The sequence below is a fragment of the Cataglyphis hispanica genome, chromosome 12 (genome assembly GCF_021464435.1).
Source record: "Cataglyphis hispanica isolate Lineage 1 chromosome 12, ULB_Chis1_1.0, whole genome shotgun sequence".
Taxonomy (NCBI): domain Eukaryota; kingdom Metazoa; phylum Arthropoda; class Insecta; order Hymenoptera; family Formicidae; genus Cataglyphis; species Cataglyphis hispanica.
Genome location: NC_065965.1, coordinates 5,909,599 through 5,934,684, shown reverse-complemented (window position 1 = coordinate 5,934,684; position 25,086 = coordinate 5,909,599). Strand labels below are relative to the sequence as shown.

General features: G+C 42.6%; 2 protein-coding genes across 20 annotated transcripts in view; one reads left to right on the top strand and one right to left on the bottom strand.

Annotated features, from left to right (window-relative positions):
* The window catches only part of LOC126853621 (protein unc-80 homolog), a 129,354-nt gene extending 114,353 nt beyond the window's left edge, over window positions 1-15,001 (top strand). The window contains exon 53 of the mRNA XM_050599473.1: window positions 14,992-15,001. The gene's annotated coding sequence lies outside the window, so the exon portion shown is untranslated. The remainder of the gene's footprint in view (window positions 1-14,991) is intronic.
* Window positions 1-25,086, bottom strand: part of LOC126853682 (CUGBP Elav-like family member 4) — a 567,269-nt gene that overhangs the window by 68,345 nt on the left and 473,838 nt on the right. For 16 of the 19 annotated variants that reach the window (XM_050599676.1, XM_050599664.1, XM_050599666.1 and 13 more), the window contains one exon: window positions 407-455. In XM_050599676.1, coding sequence (XP_050455633.1) covers window positions 407-455 — 49 coding nt within the window. Of the gene's footprint in view, window positions 1-406; window positions 456-8,378; window positions 8,920-25,086 lie in introns of those variants that run through there. The other 3 variants (XM_050599670.1, XM_050599671.1, XM_050599663.1) reach the window with 1 other exon arrangement.

Here is a 25,086-nt window from a genome sequence, read left to right as displayed (position 1 = left end):
TACATACTGCGCAGAATAAAATTATTTTCCTCATAGTTACTAGAAAAAAAGATGTGTTTACAGTATAGAATAAAATTAATTTTCAGTTGATTCATTTATAGATAGAATTTCTGTTTGTCTATACAATGTTTAATTTTTAGTTACTATTTATGAATTTTCAAAATGCTATGTGTAATTTCGATTTTTTAGTGTCGCGAATCTTTTGCTCGTATGACGTAAAAATGGAGATATTGTGGATAGTAAAAAATAGAAATATTATTTTGAAAGCGTTGCAATTGTTTTCATTAATTGCTTAGCTAAATTCAATAATATATAGAATTTTTTAATATTAATTTTCTTCCTTATAATATTAGCGATATAATTTTTTGATGTTGAAACATATATTGGATCGATTGCTTGTTCTCACCTCCGCGGTTTTCACTGTCCGCTGGCTTCACTTGAATAGGACGGTTCATCTGAAACAGAAATAAAGACACGACATATTAATCGGTGTCGTCATAGAATGGCACTGGTTTCTACAATATTTCTTATATTTACAGACAATCGTGGACTTTCTATCTTTCCCGCTTTTATTCTTTTTCGAAAATGGAGTATATGAGAAATGAAAGTGTGAGGACTAGCGCGGGGGACAAAAATATAGTTTGCCGAGAAAGCGGAAGTATCGTTATTTGTCCGACATGTATGCGCTTGTCCTTCGCGTCACTTCGGTCCCGTTCAAACACCATCAGTGGTTGCGAGAGCTTCCTCTGCCGTTGACAGTTCTGACTGTCAGAGTACGCGTGGACTCGAGAGTAGAACGCGCAGAGGAACGGAAACGAAGATGGAACGAATGACAGAAGCGCGCTCGAGGAGGCGAAGAGGAGAGAAGCTTGGACAACTCTCATCCTACAGTTGTGGGTTACGAAAGCACGAGATTCGCCACTCGTCCTTCCGCCACAGTCCTAGTAAAGGCCCTTTGGACCGCTGCGGATGGGTCGGGATCCCAACGAACAAATAACATTGTTTATTTCTCGGACGGGTCGCTCCGCCGCAGCGCGTTTCAGTTCGCTCCTAGGGGATGAGGATGCATGATTCATGACGCGGGGGACACAGGACCGTACTTCGATCCTAGTCTTTCATCCTCTTGCCTCTCATGCTCTCTCTTCTTCCATCGACCTCGCTCTCAGTCTTGAACTCTTCGCCACAACGCGCCCATCCTCTTTCCTTCACTTATGTTACCGTTGGCGCGAATGACGTTTCCAACAGTAGCATTATCCTACTGCTAGCCTTGCAAGTCCTTTCTCTGTGACCAATTTTCCTTCAAAGATCACTAGACAGCCGCAAGAAGGCTGCAAGATGATTTATCGGTGACACGATTTATTTTTAAATATTTGTTATACGTGGATATATTTACGGTATCGTGGTGATATTCAAAAGAATTCAAAACAACATATATTAGAATAATTATTATTAAAGCATGTTTAAGGACAAAAGAAATTTTAGTATATTGCGTTACTATCTGTATCAATATATTTTTTTCTAATTTATATGTATTTACATCATTATTATATTTTAGTAACGAGTCATATGGATATATAATTTTGTATATAAATGACCAGAATGCATAACGGAAAAGAAAAAAAAATATACAACAGGATATATAAGCTGGGAAATGTCATTTTTTTTAACATAGACAACTGTACATTATGATCATCCGTCTTCTGAATCACTTTTTCTTTTTTTTTGTTACGTATACTTTTAAGAATCACGAAGAAAAGATGCGTATGGAATCGACGCAACCTCGACAATTCCGAAACTTTTTTTACACGTATGCATACTGAGTATAAAGAAGAATTACGTTACGGTCGGGGTCAGTGCCACGATCACGCAGACATTACGCGAGGTGTATGTACGTCAAACGCAAGCATGGATGTTCCGGGTTCATGGAGTTCTCTTCTTCGAGATCGATATAGCACAATCGTATCATCGCGGTCTATACACATTGCGCTACCTTTTGTAGGAGCAAAAATTTTCAACGCGTCATCGCGTTCACGTCACGAACGGAACGGAAAAACGCGAGATTGCACGTTTCTCGAACATAGAAGCAATTAACAACGTCTCGGGGGATCAAACTCTACACTATCGATTAATCCGGCGATACGCGACTGTCAGGCGGTAATTACTCGCGATTCCGTGTGGAGGGTCGCCATTAACTCTTTAATATTTCATAGCGGCGGCTGTACGTCCGGTCGCGATTCCCGAGACCGGCATGCGCGATGCACGACAAAAGGAGAGAAAACGGTCGTGACGACAAACAAGACAGCGAGGGGGGAAGAGAGAAAGACGAAGATCGACCTAAAGAGAGAGAAAAAGAGAGAGGTAGAGAGAGAGAGAGAGAGGGAAGGTCACTTTAAGCACTGTCCGCTGGTCAGGAAATTAAACTTTGAGTCGAGAACTGGCCATTAGGCGTTTGTTGTTGCCCTGTTGTCAGGGGTACCCGACGTCCGTATAGATAGCGGAACTGAGATACGACGCTCCGTTTCTCCGCCTTGTCTCTCCGGATGAGTTTAACGCTGAATGCATCGTGTAAATGTCACTTACGACTCGAGGGACCTGTACCAGTCAATAATGATCAGGCGAGCGAGATTTCCGCTCAGATAGATCGTGCTTCGGCGGTCGGACACACCGATTAACATGGCTGACTATTAACTATCGCGCAACCAAGTTGTACGTTATGCTCGGTGGTCGTAGTTACTCAATTGGAGCGGTGAGATCGTGTCAATTAGCAGTGAGCACGGTATCGCAGGCCATTATATTTTCGATAGGTATGTGTATACGTTGATCTCGTCCTTTTGAAGCGCGTATATTACGTTATTAAAAAGTAAACTCTATATGTTTATTGAAATGTCAAATGCGAGAGGGCGTGATGGATGTTGCGGGAATTATTAAAATTGAAAGTTGATGCTTTTTGCGTACTAATTGGCAGCGACGCTTGTTGAATACGTTGACGCGCGTAAAAGAATTTTAGATTAAAGTTAACACGCGCAGAGAAGAAACATCGCACGTGCTGGCACGCATTATATGCAAAACGGACGGATAGTTCCAGAGCCAGCTCATGCATAAAAGTCGTTTTGGGTTCGCGATTAACTTTGATACTTTTTGGGACGCTGCTGTAGGAAGCCGGATAATTAAGGACGTTTTCAGCGGAACATCATTATGCTTTCGTAGAAGGAAGAAAGAAAAAGAGAAATAGAGAAAAAGAGAGAAAGACGGAGAAAAAGCCGCACCTCTATTTAACGATCGTGTTACGATCGAGCGTCGACCCTTTGGCAATTTGTGTCATCAGCCGCGTGCACTTGGAAAATCGATCCTCTTGAGAGGTAGCGCTCAAGATGGATGGTAATAAGTAAATGTGTTTGCTGAGCCCCGAGCGCGCATCACGAGCAATTAATTAAGCTCGATTATCTATGTACACTGCGAGAAAGTGCTCGTTAACGGTAGATGCTGAATGATAGCCACGCACGTGGCAAATGCGCCGAATGTTAATGCCGCATTGTGCTCGCGATAGAACTCTGTATCATTAAACCAGAGACACTTTTCTTTCAAGTTTGAAATATTTTCTATCGAACAATCTTTGCGTTACTTATAATACGACCGAATAACGTCGATCCGACTTGGCGTTCACGCATGACGTATTATCGATTGAGAATCGAAAGATTCGAGAATTCGCGATAAAAAGAGGGAGAGACTGAGAATCTTGATTTATATCTCAATTTATACTCGTTGATAAACCGAGCCTCTTCTTTCGAGATGACTACACGCGGCTTTCTAGAAAGCTAGGCAAAATCCAGATAGGGGATGGGCGCAGGCTGATAACCGCCGAATTGAATGGTGAATGCCGTTTCGGAAATTGAATAAGCTATCGTGCTAGGCTGCCGAGCTGCCGAGTGGCGCTGCCGGTATTTGACCTGCCTGCGTGCAATCAATGTACTGATTGGAGATAAGGGCTCGCCCTGTAGCCCCGGCATCCTCTCCGCCGTCATGATTTATATACGTATGGTCTTTGCCGGCGATGTATTCATTACTTGATTACCCCTGGGCAAGTTAATACCAATTGTGATCGTATAATGGGCCATAGATTTCTGCGAATCTCTCTCTCTCTCTTGAGTGAGTGAGAAATTTATCTATATTTATAATTTTTATGCTTTTTCTCGGGAAAAAGATGGTGCCACCATTAGTACCTTCAATTATCAAGCTTAATCTTAAGTTATTTTAATTTCTTGTGAAAAAAGTATCTTTCATTATGTAAATTTTGAAATTCGCAATTAGCCCTTCGCATATTATTGCGGATGATTGCATCAACGAGCGCGAAGATGTCAAAGCGTGCTGAAGATGTGGTTAGGCGACTACAAGTTCTCTCTCTCTCTCTCTCTCTCTCGACATTTTCGTTACATAATTCAGTTATTCTAATTGCTACGGGTGCGCTCGCGAGTGTCTGGCTCGAGTTAACTTGAATAATCCTTCGCGTGGGTATCAAGCGGAGAACTGCATGCTAAACTGTGCGAAATCTGCGTTCGCGGTCGTATCCGTTAATACGGCTAATTTGTCGACTGCTTCGGAGCGAATGCCAGCTCTCTGTGTGCTCGCATCGGATGTTGCGCGGGAGATACCAAAGTGAAGGGAACACGGAAAGAGGATGAGCTGCCAGCAAGCAGATTACATCTAAATGGATCCCAGTCGAGATGTAATTGGCAAATTAATTGCAACCCGTAATTAATTTCGTTGCTTCGACAATTGAATATTTTGACGTTTCGTTTGTGCGTTGCTGGCCCTTTGAAAGAGTCCCGTACATTTCTTTGAAATCGGCCCAGAATCGACCGATCGCGAGAGCCGTGCCATTGTTCCACTCGTACTGTGTTTCATCCAAATCCCAAGCGAATTTGTCGGCAGTATCGCGCGCGCTTAACGCGTTATCCGCGTCATTTTTTGACGCGGTTAAACAATGCGTCTCCGGCCGAGTGATAACTCGCAATTGAAGCCCACATTGCGATTCACTGCCAAACGGAATAAATGCGCACCTGCGTCCTCGGCACCTGCCGATTCGCCAGTTTCGTGATTATAAATAGAATCCGCGTTTTATTGTCAGGAGCAGAGTGCCGCGTGATTGAACGTCACGCCATATAAAAGCGATGAACGTACGCGGGCCATGTGTGTTCAAACTAACGCGGATACGATCATCTATCAGCAACGGAATTGAAATAGTTAATTGATAAGTTTATTGAAAATAACTCCCTAAAAAACATACGTGCTTACAGCTCTCGAGATTTAAATTCAAATGATTTAATATAAAGATAATATAAAGATCATATATTTAAAAATAATTAAACTTTAATAAAAAACTATTAGCAATAAAATATTTTCTGAACTCGAAATTTTTGACAGATTGTATGACAAAAAAAATTAAATTATAATAAATAATAAATTAATAATGATAAATTAAAGAATGTTTCTACTGCATATCTAAATTGCATTCGAATGATATTCTATTCGCTTAAATTTATATTCAATTTTTGAAAAAGAAAAAAAAAACACTGATCACAATTTTGCATATGCAATACTGCTACGTACCGATATCTTTATACACAAATTGTTTTGTTAAAGGAACACAAAATAATTTTTGACTCTAACAAGCATACGTGTAACATTTTCATTTTGGACTTTGAGCGCGGATGATCGCGTTTGCGCCGTGTTAGTTAAATAAAAATGCAAGTTTAGAAAACCAATTCCATCGGCAATCGGTGTCGGTGTGTGTTTTTTCCGGGACATCGCGCTAAAATTCAGATGCGCAAGTAGAAAAATCGAACTATTGCCGTATCGCTATCCTGTATCTGTTTACTGCTGGTGTTGCTGGGTTACGATACGATGCGGCAAAGCAACCTATTCTCTCGAAATGGGAATTTGCGCTTTTTGCCCGTAACCATACTCTGATGTAGAGGATTCGGTCGGCGCATTTTTGTACACGCTCCTACCTGTACGAGATATAAAGCATTCGCTTTCCCACCTATTCAATTTCTCTCTCTCTTTTTTTTTTTTTTTTATTCGGCTCCATCAGTTTTTTCTCCTAACGCTCAACAAATATTTGAGCGTCGACTACTATATCTCCCCTCAAACCCCCTCAATCGAAAGAGCATTCGAGTCGAGTGAGCTTTCGCGCCCCTCCTCTTCGGGGCCAATCGCTGTTCGTCGATTGTAATCTAAGCCAATGCTTCGGCGCGCATTAAATGTCAAACGTTATATGCCTCTCTATTTCACGGGTCTGCGGTAGCGAGCCGGGGCGTTGGATGTGGCAGTCGGTTCGACAAACGTTCGGAAAATCGCGAGGCGGGATGCGATTGCCTCGACAGTTTACAGCGCTCTTTGACGCGGTTCCGTTGTCACGTATCGCCATTTCGAGCTTCGATCGCCACCCATTTGGCGGGTTACAGTCGTAACAGCATCGAAAACTTCATTGCTTCTACATGCTGATCTGTTTCGGTAAATTCTCCCTTCGTGCATAAGAAACCGACCTATTACGTACGAATAGCGTGATTCGAAAAAAATGTCAAGATTTTGCACAAAAATTTTAGATCGAGAAAGAAAAGATGAAAACGAGTCACGAATTTTGCGCAGAAGCTGAACAATGAACATGACGAAATCTTTCAACGTCACCCTGCTTTAGTCGCTGCTTTAGATTACCTTCGATCGATGTCGAAATTCCAATTTTCTCGAGATGGATGAACACATTTGCCCGAATCAAATCCAAGCGGTATACCATTTACCGCAGATAGACACGAGTAACGGATCAAATCGGTAAATTCGATGAGAATTCTTTCGCTCACTGTCCAATTGTCTGATTCGCGCGCTCGCGTTATCAGGAATTTTAATCGCGCGTAAAACGTATCCAGACCCACTGGGTCGGGTGTCCGTATTCGTCGACTGGTACGAGACGGTTTATTATCGGAGATGGACCAGCATCCGGATTTAGGATCGATGTACCGTGCGGCCATGTGGCGGGCCGCATTATCAACGGTGTTATGCGTCGGCACATTCACGTGTGCTGTCGCATTAATTGATGCATGTCTCCGTGTAAACACCCAGTCCGAATGTCTCGTGAGAATTCGTCACGTGTCTCGGCGTACAACGGACTTTCCGATACAATTGCAATTGTAATGTTTTCGCTTTGCACGACATATATTTATGTACGCGATGTGCGCAAGAAGTGATGAAATATAATCGCGATGCTTCTTTTATAATGTACGAATTAATCTCATCTCATCGCGTTATGTCTGCACGCGAAATATATTTCATGTATCAGCAAATCACTTTATTTAATGAACACGGTCCATTAAATTCATGCCTCAGAAACGCAAGGAGGATCGTGCTGGATTCTTCGAAAGCGCGCTTGTCGTAATATTCAAAATGACTCACGTGTTGTAAAATAAAAAGTTCGCGCGATTAATTAGACTTAAACGCGTGGCGATTCCCCTTCTTAAACCGCTGAGTGACCGAACGCAGACACGCCCGCAGCAGCAAACAGCTGCTCTTGTATCTCGGTGTGCGTGCGCGCGATTCGCGCGTATGTCGTGCTCGCGTGTTACCGCTAGCGTATGCAAAGGGACGGCGAAGAGGAGAACCGCAGGGGGGGAAACTGGCCCCGACGAGGGTGTTATTGTAAACGTTACGCATGCAGAAGCTGCTGCGCGACATATGGGTAGATAAATACGCGTCCGTTATATCCATGTCTGCGCGCGCAGGCTGTCAGAAATAGTCACGCGCATAAACATACCAGCGAGGATCTTTTACGATGCAAAAGGGCCGCGATAAGGCATCAACGGGAAAAAGGAGAAGGCGGAGGGCGAGGTAGAGGAATCCATGGAAATCGACAGCCGGTCGTAAACGCTCGCGAGAATCATATGCATTTTCACGCGTGCCCGTCAAGACGGCGACGTCTTCCACGACGTCATTCGTTCTTCTCCTTGGAAGAGGAAGGACGCTCTTCTCGCTTTTACGATCTCGTCGTGCAGCATTTCTGCATAGCCGTCGAGCCGTGTACGTCGAAAGCGGCTACGTGACTTGAATCCTGATGCGAGCATCACGGGCGCCCGCACGGAGGCTCGGGAAGAAATCCGACATCCGTGGGGCCTAATTCCGTCTCGTGATCCGCCTCGATCGATCGATTCGTCGCTGTTCAGAGAACAGCGGGCATTTTCACCGCGATTTGTGACGTGACAAATGTTTAATGTGTACACACATATCTTCGTCCGAATGACACGTGCGCGAGAGATGCCCCTCCTTCGTTAGGAGAGAGGAGTGGTAGTGTGGTCGGAGAAATTTAAAACTATTCGCGCAAGCGCACTCACCATTTGCAGGTCGTTCCGACGCGACGATACCACTTCCAGGATATGAACCATTGGTGAACAATCAAAAGCGGATGATCGTGGTACTGGCGGGAACACGAACCGCGAACTTTTCCGACGAAACTTTCACTCCCTTCGCGAACGCACAATGAGATCGATCGTAATCGACGCGCGTCACGAGTTATCACAGCGCGAAATGAAGAATTTTCGCGAAATCGTCGCGATGTAACACGATGTTTCACGCCACGTGAAGGATCCGAATCGGTATTATGATGAATCGCGTTATCATACAGTAATTCGGCACACCGGACAAGTTCTAGCTTAGAGGATATCTATAAGTTTTCTCGTCGTTTATCTCTTCTCCTTTTTCTTTCCATTGAGCGCAAGCGATAGCTTGGGATGTCTCTTGCTGGTATACGCGGGATTCGACCACGCGTGTGCGTGCAGAGAGAGAAGCACGAGCGAGCGCGACGATGAGAGCGAAAAGGATAGAGAGGACAAGAGCTATAGATAAAACCCCGAACGCAGCTCGCCCGCGACTGATTCCCCAGGCCTACACGCACCCTCTAGTTTTCTCCCTTTCATCCCCCACTACCCACCCTCTCGACCACTATCCCCCTCCCCTCTTCTCCACCTCTTTCACCTCCTCCACCTCCGTCCTCGTCTGTCCCCGCTCCCTTCTCCCGCCAACCTCCCTGCTCCTCTTACCCCTCGTAAGTCTCCCTCTTATCCCCTACGTGCGTCCCCCTCTCCGAACGCACCCTTTGCGAGAAAGCCCACGCACCCTCGAAGCAGCCGATATACGCTTCTCTTTCTCTTTCTCTCCTTATACTTGCCTCTTTATCTCTCTTCTGCCTTACGCATTTCCTCGTCGATCTCTTTTGGCTCTCCGCTTTTCGTGGTATCGTAGTCTTTATTTCGCCGTCCTCTTCTATCCTTCTATATCGGCGGAACCCCATAACATTCGGCCAATCAAACAAGCGCGCGTGCGTTTTTAGGATCCCCGTGCTTGTAGTCCCCGAAGGAAAAAAAAAAAAAAAAAGAAAAGAAAACCAGGACACGGGAGGAGAGAAGCTGGGGCTTTGGAACTAAGGATCGGGATTCTATCCTGGAAAGGATGTGTATATGTGTGTATACACTTACGTTTCACGCATCCTTGGAAAGGCCAGTAGGCGGGGATCTGTGTTCTAGGTCGAAGCCGTAATCGCGGGAAACGTTCTCCGAGACTTAGGTCTGTCTGTTTCACGAGATGAGACGAGGCGATATCTATTAACGTAGAATACACGATATTGCATCTTGTATTTTTTCCGTGTGTGTGTGTGTCAAACACATTAAATTATATTATAAAAAATTAAGCACACATTTAAGAATAATAAAATTACAACTCGCGATCGTATTTGCGATATTACGCGATGAAATTAGGTCATCGAACATTATCTCTCGCGAAGGGAGAATCATCGCTTGACGGAGCCAGATGAAATGTCTGTAAGTGACGTATGAGAGATCCGGCTTAATTCCGGCTATTCATGCGAAAATTTATCTTGCCGAGTGCTTAAACGTAAGGAGATGCATTTCGGATCCGAACACATCGCTCGAAAGGAGGCAAAATAAAGCACGCGAATGGAGAGGAAGAACGCGAAAGGACCCGCAGTTAACCTCTCGACTTCGCTCCCTCCTTTCGTTCCGGGGATTTGTTGGTCCAGAAGGACCACTCGTACGTACATTCGCGAAACTCCTCCGCCGAGCCCTCTCTCGTCATATCCTCTCCCTTCCTCCCACTTCCTTCTGGCATCATCCGCAGTTCGCGTTTTTAAAGGGCGCACAAAGGCCACCGGAAATTGCTGCTGGCTCTTCCGACGTTACGGCCGTTTCTATATCTGTCCTTCTCTCCCATCTGCCGATCGTCTCCCCGTCCCTCTTTCTCTCTCTCTCTTTCTCATTTTCTATCTTTATCCTTTTTTCTGCCTAGTTCACGTGTGTCTTTCTTTCTTCTCTTTTTTATCCATCTTCCTTTTCTTCTACCATCAACGATTTCACGAGTAGGTACCTACCGAGGCGGCAAGAGTTCCGATAATGGCGGATTTGGATAGTGGCCCGCTTCTGCTTCCGCGGGAACGAGATGCGACGACGAATGATCATCGGCTACGGGCTTGGCTTTAATGAAGTACGGTCGTAGCGGGGTAGATCGTGCGAAACATCTGTCTCTCGAATTATTCGCCGTAGTAGGTAAGCGAGCGATAATAGAGACGGGAGTGGTCATCGGTCGGCTGTTTAATGCGTGATCCACTTTACGGACGCTGTGTTTCGTTCTTATTGTTCGTGATAATATTTCCGGAATACACTGCGCACCCAATTGGGAAACGAATTTTATTGCTAATATAATGTCAGAATTAATTTTACTTAAATATCTAATTATGAATAATTTATATCATATTTATCAACTTTGATTAATTCATGTCATACTCTTCGTCATATACATATATAATTTATTTATATTTATATTCTATTTATTAAGAAACAGTCTTGTTAAAAAATAAATCCTGTCTTTGCTTATAACAAAAATTCATTGATCCATATGTAATTTTAAATAATTTAAATTTGTGTTAAATTTAATCTATTTATAATTAGATGCTTAAATATTATTACGTGATTTTTCTGCACGGAATTGCGTCATCTAATTCGAAATTACGATGATATTCGTCGTTGAAAAAGTTGAATCGCTTCTGTGAGTTACTAAGAGGGTAAAGTAAGAGTCTGCAAGACGCAGCGTGCTCCAGAGCTGCTGACTAGGCCGAAGTATTTACCTAGCGGCGAAGGGTGAAGATGGACGCGCAAGAGGAAAGGAGAAGCAAGTGAAAGTTCGTAAGGAAAACTCCAACGAACCAGGCCGCGTTGCTTTTTGATGACTTCGGCGAACTTTGCCTCAGGACGATGAGGTCTAGGAAAGACTTCGAAACTCGAACGTCGATATGGAAAGTGCGGGAGCCCGGATGTTATGGATTACGCGATCAATCTCGTGCGAAAATGGCGAAAAGTTTGCGGGCCGTGAAGCGCGAGAGGAAGAAAAAAAAAAAAGTTTCACCGTTTGATTCGCCTGTTCCGACATTCCTGCATCCTGCAGCGATGCTTTGCGATCACTTTTACGTCTGCTATTGTGGCAAGATTGATTCCATGAATTCGTGATGTGCTCCACACAAGATGAATCATCTTTCGATAGACGTGTTACATTCGAAGAGATATCGACTTCTTTATACCTGAATATGTTCGTGTGTCATCTTAATAGAAAAGCTGAATACTACGAATGATAGATAACTTTTTAGATATTCGCAAATTTCATGTTTCTACAATAGAAAATCGTCGTTCTTTCTTCCTTAATTGAGATATGTTTACATAATAAAAAAAAAATAAAATAAAAAAAAAATAGAAGATAAACGATCGCTTATGTCGACGTGGATTTAATTTTTGTAAGCTGGTATTCGCGAACTTTATTCGTTAGCATAATCAATATTCATAGATATCGCGCTCATATTTTCCCATTAATTTAGTGAAATTTCGTGACGTAATCGCACGCGATCCATTACGTCACCTGATGTCGGCAATTTGAAGTCGATCGATCTTCATAATTTACGGATGATCCTTGACTATTTACGACGAGACGTTACCACTCATCTTCCGTCAAATCCGTATGTGGCGCGACGACTTCAGCTCTTCATCCTATTTCCACATCTCTTTTGATGCGCGAATCCTCACGTCACGTGCACATCTTGGACAGATATCGCGCCTGATGCAATATTTTCGAAATTCGCCGACACATGTTGTTCGTCTCTAACGGACTTCGTGATTTTATCGTGAGACAATTATATATTGCGCGGAATCGTAATAAAAGGTAATAATGCGGAGATACGAATGCGATGCAAGTAGATTTTAATGTTCTCAAGGGTGATATCGCGGAGGTTGAAACAGAGCTCTCTCGAGAATACGATGAAATCTGATCACGAATGATATCATCGCGATAACGTATATCCGGGCCGGCGATATTATTCATACGCGGTATGCGTTTATAAAGAAGCTATACAGGCCAGGGTGGAGAGATGCGATCGCGTGGACGTCGGGGCAATTCTCCCCATAGCAACCCGCGGAAGAGGCCGGTATCCGAGTTCGCGATTAGCAGCGACCCTTTCTAGCTCGCAACCCTCGATATTCTCTCTACGAAGACCCTCTTCCTCGCTCCGTGACTCTTCAACATTCTCCGTATTACCTTTTCTTATTACCTTTCCTTTTTACTCGCCCATTCTTATTCTCCTCCTTTACCCAATGATTTTTCCTTCCGTTCATTGTGGAGAAGTCTCGTTTGCGTTCTACTTTATATTATTTTCTGTCACGATATTTTCCCTCTCGTCCTTTGATCCATCTAATCGCAGACTATGATTCGAATTTAACAACGCTTTTTTATAGTATCCTTGCCATCGTGTAAAAAAAAAAAAGTCTTCTACCAAGAGAGTTAAATGTGAACGCAAATACTCGCGATCTTTTGTATAATCAAGAAGCCTTATACAAAAGTAGATTGTTTCGTGATTGATCGATCTTGCGTAAGGAATGAAAAAGCGACCGAGTTTTAGGAGGGTTACCGATGGCATCAGCGCGCTGCCCTCTTCGTTGCGCTTGAGCTCCTATGCTCGAGCAGGCACACGCAATCAGCTAGTTATTTTGATAGCTAGAGAAAGAGAGAGAGAGAGAGAGAGAGAGAGAGAGAGAGAGAAACAGAGAGAGAGTGAGCCATGCCATCTGCGTTATTTCTCGGGGAGATAAAAAATATAGATGACCGTGTATACATACATGATTTTGATTGCATTTTGTTTGTAATATTCAAAGCTCATTTATTATTGCTAATATTTCCTAACAATTATTTGCTCTTAAATAAAGATTAATAATATTATGACAAATATTAATTTTTAATGAACTTTATTATTATCGTGCTAATTTAAACTAATAATAACTTAAATAACATGAATGTTGGATCACAGTAATGGCAAAAATGTGAATACAATATAACTATATATACATATATAATTTGTGTGTTTATAATTTTTAAATGGCAACAATACAGACTAAAATAAGTGGTCCGTAAACAATATGAATGAACATAGATAAATCAATATTTCCTAAAATAAAATAAAATTTTGATTAATACATTACACGCGAAAGATATGATAATAAAACGGAGATCGAGATAGAAATAATCATAGAAGTTTATCGAGAATTCACAAGACAAAAATGATGATTACTATAGCAATTGATTTCATTGTACGGAAAAAACGCGTGCAGTCATGATGCGGCGTTTCAATATAAGGGAAGGAGGAAAATTACTAGATAGCGCACAATTGCGACGAGGGGCGATTCGAAAGGATGAAGGGGAGAGCAGGCCAGGTGTATTAAAAGTCAGGCTGACTGTGCGAAGTACAATGACCTCGACTCATATCGATGTTCAATCTCCAATGTCCATTTCTCTTTACATTTATTTTATGAACAAGCAAAGCGTAAGTGCATAAATGTACAGATTTTCTGATCAGCACATCTCATATATTAATTTTTATTATAACCGGAAAAACTTTAAGTGTTTCCACGAGTATGAGGCCACGCTGGAGACGACGTACGAGATTTTCAGAAATTCTATTTCCTTCAGGGAAACGATAGGACGCGGATACTTCGTAAATTAATTAGGCTAAGCCGCAGCTTCGTTCTTCTCATTCTATCCCCCTGTCTCTACTGGATATTGGCTATAAATAATGGAATTATGTAACTGCTTCTTGCTGCGAGGGGAGGACAAAGAACCGTTTCGTTTCGCTTCAACCCTCCGCGCCCTACTTCGTTCTCCCTCTGACAACTTCGCGGCACACGCTTTTCTACTATCACTTCCACTTTTGTATTATCCCACTTTCGTTCCTCGTTGCTCTTTCAATTTTTAAGCTCGAGCAAGACTTGGTAACGTAACCACAAAGACTCTGAGAGAATTGCATTAAACGGAAATTTGCGACATTGAACGAGATATTGCTTCTTTATACTTTCGAAATTGTTCGTCGTGATATAATTTTCAATGTTAAAAATCGTTTCTCATATTGTGTTATGCTTTCATTTTTTAATCTCTGCATTGTATTAAATCAGCGAATTGGACGATCTATTTACCTGTCCATTGTTATGTTTAAAAAATACTCGAATATATAAAGAAATTTCTTTAATGTAAGGTATAGTGTGTGCAGGCTATATATACACATAAATATAAATATAAGATTTTATTTATTCTATTTCGTGAAATAACGTCCGAACGCATAGTTAATATTTGTCTTTTCATTTTTCTTTATTTCAGGCGGATATTGATCGGATGGATAAAACAACATTACGCGATATTGCTTTGTCCACACTCTACGACACAGTTAAGAAAATTATAGATAAAGTAATAGTGTGCGTTAAATTGGAAGGCGTAGGCTTTGTTTACCACGTTCCAGAGTTTACGAAGAGTAATGGCTACTATCGATTCTCTCTCTCTCTCTCTCTCTCTCTCTCTCTCTCTCTTTTTCAATGACGTCAGTGTCATCCTCTGAAAGGCTATATGCAATAGATAATTTTATAATCTGCGCTTTTCCTTTCATTGTTTATCATTTTAATAACAATATTCAATTATATGTGCTGGTAAAACAGAATACTCATATGAAACTAATGGTCACAATTGATTAGTTATTAGTAAATGTATACGTATATACACGTATAAATATATATATGTATATGTATAAATTGATATATGATAATGGATAGCAGCTATTTTTGATAATAATGATTAATGATAGCGAAAGTTATGTATTTAAACCAAGACGTTTGAACTAACCGTATAGATGTTAGATACATCAAAAAAATATAACGTATGCTACACGAAAATTTACATCAGCGATATTTATTCTAAATAGATTTTTCTGATGTTTTCATCAAACTGACAAAGGAGGCCAATCGATCGGGCATGTATATTAATTGTGCAACATATTACCCCTGCTAATGGTGCGCATTACGGCGTTTGTGGTTTATTATGTCTTACAGTTCAATGAGTTAAATGAAAAATCGATAATTTCCAAATTTTTTTCACTAATCATAACATAAATTGATCATTTTTTCGTCCATGCTGTGCTTATGTCACTAACTGCTTTGGTTCCCTTTTACAAAAACCTATAGCCTTAGCCAAATATAATGAAATTTAATATGATAAGTAAAAATAATTAGCCTCTTTATAAATTATAAAATATACAATAGATTTTTCTATATCTTTTATCGATGACTCTGTCATGTCAGAATTTATTATTATTTAATATAATAATTTACAATGACTTTAAAATATTATGAATACATCTATTTTAATACAATTTATTAAAATTGTATTACATTTTTGACCAAAAAACTAAATATCCTATCTTTATAATAAAAAGAATATTAATTAGTTTTATAAAGCCGTTTTTTATCATTTTATAAAAAAAAAGAAATCTGTCTTATAATACCTGTTATAAGACAATGTAAATGTCAATGACAATATCGTTCCGAGAACGACTGTTAATTGGATTATTTTCAACATAGTATACGCCGTTGATAACTGTTTCAACGATTTTTCTTCTGCCTCTAATAAGTTTTGGATCATCGCGCAATAAACTTATAAGTAACAGTGAAATACACACTATATTACAAAATAACTCATCCACACAATTGTATTATTTTGTCTATACATTCAGGAATTCGCAGCGAACAAAACGAAGACGAAGACCTCGCTGCGACGGAGGTCCTGACCTCCGCGCGCCGCGTGTCTCTCGTTTTTTTTTCACTTTACAAGCAATAAGCGCGACATAATCGCACGAGAAATGCAAAAGGCACCATGGCTCCCGACACGGGGTGGCGAACACGGACGAGGGAGGGTATTTTCTTTTTTTCCTTTTTTTTTTTGTACGTTAGCGCACGAATACATCCGCGCAGACCGCAGGGCAGAAACGGCCGCGTGCATAATGTATGAGCGACGCGAAAGCCCGTCATTTCAAGCCGCACAGCCGTTTTCCTTTTGTGACATCGATCTGGTGGTGTCTCAATAATTCAGCGCGGGAACGGCGCAAGGCGTATACCCGCCACCATCGGTATCGCCCCACCACCATCACCATCTCCTTCACCACCACTATCGCACCATTTCTCGGTTACTACTACTCGCGATCGCAATCGTTGTCGTCTGCATCATCTTTGGTGACACGATCCGTAGCTCTTTCCTTTTTCTTTCTCAAGGTTCCAGTACGCTCACTACCAAGTTCAAAAACACCCCTCGTCGAACGCACGATCCCATCCGCGCCACGATCGGACTCGCCAACCCGCCGACATTCCCCTTTTTCAACCCCCCGCCCTCCTCTCCCGCCAACGAGAAAGACAGTTCGCATTAGCCTTCGTCGGTCACCCTCGGTACGCGAACCCTCGGCCACGCGACCTCGACAATGCCACCCTAGTGTCCGGCTGTCACTGACAAACGTCTGACTATGAGGTAACGACAAATTAACGCTGCGAGACCTAGCCACGTAGCAAAGCCGCGATGGAAGTGTTTTATATAGGGAAATCCGGCAATAAGGTAAATTCAGAGGAGCTAAAGGGAAAAAATAGATATTTTATTAAATATATTTTGGATAGCATTCCTCGAGCAGCTATTACGTGTGATATGTATATATCATGAAATAATGCAACAAAGCAAAAAAGTAAAGAAAAATAGTAAAATAAATTATATTAAAATAATGATAAATATATTTAGAATAATGAAAAATGCGTGCGCAATAAAATAACAGTAAAATAAGTTAAATTTAAATTTAATGAAATTAAATGTATATAAGGAAATAATATAAGTGGTTATATATAATATCTAATTGAAAGCATTTTTTTCAGCAATAGAAATATTTATATTAAAGGAATATTTAAAATTTTAAATAAATTACTGTATAATTATTAATCAGCTAATTTTTTTGATATTATTATACTATAACCTGTATATATATTTGTATATTTTTACATACATTAATAATCGAAAAATAATTTAAGCGCACTATAGCGTTATTTAAATAAAAATATCTCGTATCAAATCGCATGTAAAAAGGAAGTTTAACATATAGTTTGATATATCTTTAGTTTTTCCGGTGTAAAGTATACTAGTTTTTTCTTCACCTATATGAGGAAATGCATGAGTTTTTTTTTGCGTTCTAACCGCTGTCGTAGTAGTTTAATATTGTAAACGGAGAAAGACTTGAAATGTCTTCTTCGTTCGCACAAAGATCAAAGCGCTGAACTTTCATATGGAAAATATATGAAACTGTATTTACTACATAATATACATATATACTTTAAAATTAAAGTTTGCGAGAATATTTTTTAATATTTTCAATGTCATAGGGGACAGACTTATTACTAAATTAATCACATAATTATATTTTTAACACCACAAAAGGTTATGAAATAGACGCATGATAATAGCGTTATTTACATCAACTTGCTTATGAAAGAAGCTATATGGTAGCATCATTATTTTCTCATGTTTTTTTCTTCAGAAAATACATCATAATATTTATAGAAAAAAAAACATATTCATTACGTAGCTATGTGAAACATGTGATATAAACGTTTGTAATGTGCGTAGACTTTGAAATTAATCCCTTTATGCGTGTACAGGTTCACGGACTAAGTACAAAGCCAACAAGCTTGTATATTAACTTCATGCATTAGCTAGCATAAGTAGATTACAGTTACTCGCCGACTTTGCGAGTGTTCGTATAAAGTCGACCGTATTGCATATTCACGTCATGGATGTGCCGGCATAATTATAACATGTTAATCAAGTTGTATGTAACAGAAATGCCAAGTGATAAATTGAAAAAGTTAAGATTCGTTGAAGAAAGGTTCGCGCGCGCGCGCGATCCACGCATCGACGAGAAAGGAGAGGACTGCCGTTACACACACAAAGGGATATACATCTTTCGCGATGTAATGTCCACGAGGAGCTTTTAGCTTGCTCGTATTTCGCCGGGTAGATGCGTCTTCCGACGCGAGCAGATTCTTTTGTAAGCACATTTCGCGCTTTGTGTCTGCCCATGGTCGTAATGCGCTCCGCTTCTTCTTCTTCTCTCGCTCCGTATCCCCCGGGCTGCGAAATTAAGGTCTCGCGCGTTGCATCTAATTTCGCGAGCTCGAAAAGCCGAGCTTCAAGTGCGAGAGACAATATTTCGCAAGCTGTCGCTTTAATTCGCGGGGGACAAATTAGAGTACCTCCGGTCGAGTCTCGCCTCCCGCTCGGTAGACGAAATATCTCGCCCGGTTTCGCGATAGCGATGAAAAGACACTCGGGATGATAACCGAGGTACGATAGGCCTTGTGTGAGGAGGGCTCTGGAGGACGCGTTAAAGGGACAGAGAGCAGGGGATAGAGAGGTAGTACGTATCGAGGGCAACTGATATCGACTGGAGGGACACATCCTCGGTCTCGATGGCAGGAGAGAAAAGGGAGAGACGCACTATCTTATGTAATATTTACCTCTCGTGCCTCCTCATCTACTCTTCGCGCTATCTATTCTCTCTTATGCCCTTGCCGCCCCCTCTTATGATTCCCCATCGTTACGAGTATATATATATATATATATATATATATATATATATATATATATATATATCGTCCGATGCTCCTACGAGCTTCCTCTGTCATCCGCCTCTTGTTCTTTCTATCAACACACCACCTTTTCTTCGTTGCACGTACAGTCTACGTGCCGTGTATCGGCGTGTAACAACCGCCGACGCGTCCTTTTGTTTACGTCGCGATAACTATCATCGATCGTTACGATGTTGAGATTACACCCCAAGGCGATAATACCCGTGGGTGTAATAGATTCGCGGAATTTCCGAACGAAAACTGCGATCCACAACCGCGTCGACTTCGTCGTCGTCGCGTCGCGTTAGTTCTTCGTCGGTTTAGATACCGCTAAATTCCACGGCGGTTATCGTAGCTCGAACTTTATCGTCAAGTAACGGCGACGGTTACTTGCCACGGTGGTTCGCGAGTTACGTCAAAGTTGGTCTTCTTGGGGAGCCTTTAGCCATTCTGCATCAGCGTCGTGTGTTAATTATATTCAACGCGCCCGGATTTTAATTATTAATTCTACGTTCTCGACGCGATCGTGTAATCCAAGTGCAGCGTGCGCGATTCGCGTCAGATCGATGCAAGTTTTATCGTGGATTAATGCGTCCTCCCCTCCCCGACGATTAGTTATGTAACACATCGACGATGTTAATCGCGCGTAATTTGCACGAAAGATAAAACTTAACACGGAACGCGAGATTGAGAAAGAGCATAATTATTATGATTACGCTCTCTCTCTCTCTTTTCTTTTCTCGCAAAAATGTAGAAGGAGAAAAGGAAGACGCTCATAAAAATCCGGTTCTCTTCCTCTTATTCTGTTTTCATAGTCGCGTTTCTCTGTAACGTCCCTTTTTTTTCTCTTCCGAGTCACTTTGCCGTTCCATCCACCACGCGCCCGCGCCGCCGTAATCAGGTTGCCGCTTAATGCCCGTGAAACTGAATAAAAATGCAATAGAGCGTCACGAGGTTATCGAAATCCACTTTGCCGTAGCGCAGTGCGCGCTGCGTGCTGCGATATATCGATTCGTCCACTTTGTGAGCGGACGGGCGACGGCTCGCTCGAAAACACATTGGTCCGGCAGGGGTGAGTATGTCGAGGACCGTGACAGAGAGGGAGGACAAGGGGGAGGGGTGGGAGAAAGAGAGAGATATGGAGGGACCGCGGGGTGACGCGCCGATGTTGAAGAGGCCGAGAGTAGTACGGCGAAGGGTCGAGGCAGGTTGCTTTCTAACAGAAATACGAAGGGAGAGAGGGACGAACGAACGGGACGGACGATGGTGGTAGGGCGCTTTCGCGAAGTTCTTCGGGAGAGCTTGACCGGGACGTTGACGCCGGAGAATCGAGGTCGGCGAGCGCGGTTGAACTTTCTGTCAAAGTGTACGTGTTGTACAGCGCGCGCGGCTAGCCCCTCGATCACCCGGGCGAAATCAAAGCGTAAAATCAGCGAAAGCTTTTAATGCCGGTGCGCGGCGGAGAGTCGAGTGATCGAGGTTGGCGGTACGCTATATTTTTCTTCTCTCCACCGTCGTGCTTCATCCCTCTCCCTCTCTCTCTCTCTCACTCACACACACACACTCCTCTTTCCCTTTCGCCCGTCACTGCACTCCTCCGGCCACTCTGCCTCAATTTTTTTTCTATGCAGTCAAACGGGAAGCATTTCGGGGACGAGCTTCGATCGCTCCCCCTCCCCTCCCCTCCCCTCTCCCCTCATCCCCCGACAGCGTCTGATGCATACGTGGTATTAATGCAAATTCATGTCGCGTTTATTTCGCGCTTTCTCGCGAAGGAGAGCGAAAGAGAGAATGACGTTTTGGGATATCAGTTTGGGATATCGGGGAGCGCGGCGGGATGCGGCGAGGAAGTTCACATTTGTGGATGTTGCGCTGTTTGTTTTGCGCGATGCAAAACTCGATAAGGCATGAAATTGTCGGTAAACAAGTCGTGCCTGAGTCCTACTTTGATTTACTGAGAGAGCGAAGATCGCAGGCGAGACACACCATCCAGCAAGTTTGCAGTTTCGGTCGCTGTGTGTATTCGCGCACCAACTTTCTTTTCCGAGTTTGCGTGAATAAATAACTTTCACATTAAATAATATCACTGCCGCGCCGTGCTGAATTTCTTTTAAGTTACATCAAGAGGCGAAATAAATCGAGAGAGAGAGAGAGAGAGAGAGAAGGGCTGTATCGGGGCTGCTATTTGAATATCTTCAATAGATCTTTTCGAAAACGGAATCGATTCTTGTCGTCATAATAATCCGGTTAGATTGTAGTTAGGTATCGGTTAATACAACCACCCTTTAATAACGATTACAGCGCACGCACAGGAGGACCGCTGTTGCGTAACGCGACGCAAACTGTGGCTATATTTAACCGTGACAACGAGTCGCGTACGGTTGTCCGTAGCGGTTTATATAACCATACGCGCGCGCGCGCAAGCTGGTACATGTGCAATTTGCAAAAGGCACCGAACGATAATGGCGGCGCCCGGAGACATATTAAAGGTGAATTGCCAAAACAACGACCGGCGGTGAGCGGTGCCATAACTCGCTCGACGGATGACCGACGAGCTCGCTAGAGAGCTCCTCCGGGTGCCGTTGACCCTTGAGTGACCCAACGTGACAGGCCGTAACGACGAGCGCAGACCCCTCGGAGACCCCGCTTGATGAGGGTCCAGGATGGATACCCGGCAATATTTTTGCGCGCGAGGTGTCGCGCGGTGACTTTCCCCGAAACTTCCCTCGTCCGTCGTCTTGTTGGTGGTCGTCCCTGCTGCCCCTCGCCCTGCTTCTCGTCCTGATCGTTGTCGGCGTCATGGGAGCACGAACGCGAAAGAAGCGGACACCGCGGTGCAGAAAACTTTCGACTCCAAATGTTCTTTGTTTCTCGCTACGTGCATGTGTTTCGGGAGCGATGCGATGTATTTTGCCGCAAGCACCGGCTGGCTGGATGCATTTTCCGCGACGGCTCACCAGGAAATGCATCTGCGTTCGCGTCATTATTAATAATCCCTCTGTACGTGCTCGCGCGCGTGGCATTCAAGCCGTTTTATTTGCGTGCTTCCGGGCATTTATAGAAAAAGTAAATTAATCCTTTCTCATAGTGCCCCCTTCCAGTATCTTTCCCTGCGTTACTAGATTTTTCTCCGTATATTCCGCGGGTCTCGCGAATGATTTATTTTTTTTCATATCTCCAGTTTTTTTTTTTTCGTTTTTTTTATATAAGATATACCTATGTTGTCTTAGTCGGTGTCATCTTAAGCATACGTTACGTCTATGTGCGCGTTAATCGTATCTTCAAATTATGCCATGTTTTTCCTTTTAGTTCATTTACAGAAAATTACAACACACATGAGCGCATGGAGATAAAATAAGAAGGTGCAAAATACAGAATAAAGATAGACGACAATTTTAACGAACATCGCTCCTTCGTTTTGTTTTGTACAGTAAAATTGTCACCATTTCTTTCGCAGTGTGGCGACATTTATCTTAGATTAATCTAGGAAAGTGGGTTCGTCTCGTCGATATAGTTTTCGACTCGAGTCAGAAATGATAAACGCGGCCTTCGTTTCTCTTCTGCTTTATAGCGGCTAAGACAAGCGGATTTTATGTAGGATGTAGATAGACCACGTCGATGCAATCAACGTTATTTTCCAATCCTCTTGAATTTATTTTGCCGAGATATAAATCGTTTAAATGAAAGAAAACATTATTTCGAAACTCATACAATCAACATTTATCGCGATTAAATTTCTCGAGAAAAAGCATACTTTACAAAAATAAATTTATAATTTTGCAAAATATCAGTTAAAAGCTAAGCGTTTTTATTTTCAGCGTCGTACTTTCAAATACTTAATAAGACTCTTAAAAAATGGGCGGGAAAATTAATGTTTGATTGTCTTCGGTGGCAATCTATGATCGCAAATCGGTCCTAGCGTGCCAACGCGTAACACGAAACTGTATACTGTAAGATAATTCCATCTCTGCTCAATATGCAATCAGGTAATAAGGCACTGCTTGATGACCCGGAGGTGTATCAGTGCCTGAAGCGGGCGCTAACGCAAACGAACTTTGCTTCGTTACCTGTTTGAATATTCAGGAGTTTCGCGCGTGCCTGCGGCCATTTGCCGAGGCTCAATATGTTTGGCAATATGTAGATAGCCCCATAAATATCGATGGCGCATAAGGGATGCCTCGTGTAGAGGTGTATCATCGAGACACCGGGGGTGTAGTACGGAGAGTTGAGGAGGGAGGGAGGGAACGTTGTATCGTCGCGATCGTAAACTGGCAAACCCGCCAAACGGTCGTCGACACGATCTCTCAGCATCTCGCAAGACGCTTGGAAAGATTTTCAAGATTTTTCGCGGATTGAACGTACTCTGACACCTCGGAAAACCAATGCGATATGTCGTGAACATCAAATCTCCGTGGACCGACTTAAAAGAAAAATATAAAGGAACGAGTTTCTTTGAGCTGAAAGAACGAATCAATATCGAGCAAAAAAATTTATTTTTTTATCTAAAAAACGCACTAATACTCGTTTTATGAGTGATAACAAAAATATAAAAATCAATTATTTAAAAATATATCTCTTGGAAATTATTGTTCAAAGATGTTTCTTTAAAGGAAGAGCGAAAAAATATGGCTTTTGATGAGTTTGACTAAAAATTTTCGATAACCATTTATCACGAAGCTTATGGATACAAATGAATGATAAGATAAATTTGCCTTGACGTTTTTCCGATGTTATACGGTGCAGGCTGAAACTTGGCGAATATGATAACGCGATACGTTTGACCCGATATGATAAGGTTCACTGGTACATCGTAATTTCGATGGCGACTCGTTCCCGTTTCTCGAGTCCCGTTTGTTTAGCAATTTCACGGCTTAGTTACCATTTCTAATCCGGTCGAGTCAGCGACAGCAGTTCTCTTTACGAGTGTAGTCCGCGGCAACGACGTATCATTCGTGGGATGGTGGTGCGGTGGTGTATCTTTGGTATGCACGCTCTTAACGCTGCAACACAGACACACACACACACACGACGAATGACACGCCGATATGCACAACTTGGGAAGTCCTTGCGAAAGTTGTTGATGCTATAACATTCAAGCGCGTTTGATGGAAGCATATAAATGTAAATGTAGGCACGGGTCGCCGCGCGACTTATGCATAAATAGAACTTTTGCGCGTATTAGACGAAAGGAAATGAAAATTCTGCTTGCGCGCGAAATGTAATAAAGCGGCGTTATTTCGTAGCGAGATTTCCACTAGCGATGCTGTAAAATCCGCTAATATTTTCTACAATATTTCGCGCGATATCACTATATACACGCAGGAAGGATAGCGACATCGCGCTGATGAAAGGAACACACTTGCGGAAGGATCAATTCCTTTTGTCGACAACCGGACTGTCTTTTCCGCCGAGTCGAGGACAAACGCGTATTTCAATGATCGACTAGACGTCGCGCGACGTCGTACAGGCGTCGTCGGCGACAGACCGATAATCCTAAATATCGACGTGTCGTCCTCCCACGAGGACACGTCGCCATCAGGAGGCAATTCATATTAAAGTCCCGTGCGATCGGGTCGGGATTGGTGGATCTGGGGCAGGCAGTTGCCACATTGAGAATCGTAAAGGATTCTAGAGGAGAGAGAGAGAGAGAGAGAGGCAATCCCGAAGGTTTTCGTCCTAGACAGGGGAGAGCTAAAGGCAGTTGAGAACGGCAGAAGGCAGTTCTATGGGCTGGCTTATCGCTTGCGAACAGGCGCGCTTTTTCCTCCGGCTCTCTTTTCTCGCTTTCCCTTTCTCGGCCATTTTCCTAAGCACCGAACGTTCTCCGCGATGCCACCATCCATTCTTTCTCTTTCTCTCTCTCTCTCTGTCCTTTCCTTTGCACTGTACTCGCTCTGCGTGTCACACCGTGACGCTCTTACCTCTCGCCACGCACGTACTGATACTATCGTTAAATTATATTTATATATTCGTCCCGCCGTGTATATTCACCGCCTCTTCTTACAAGCGTTTAATGCGCCGA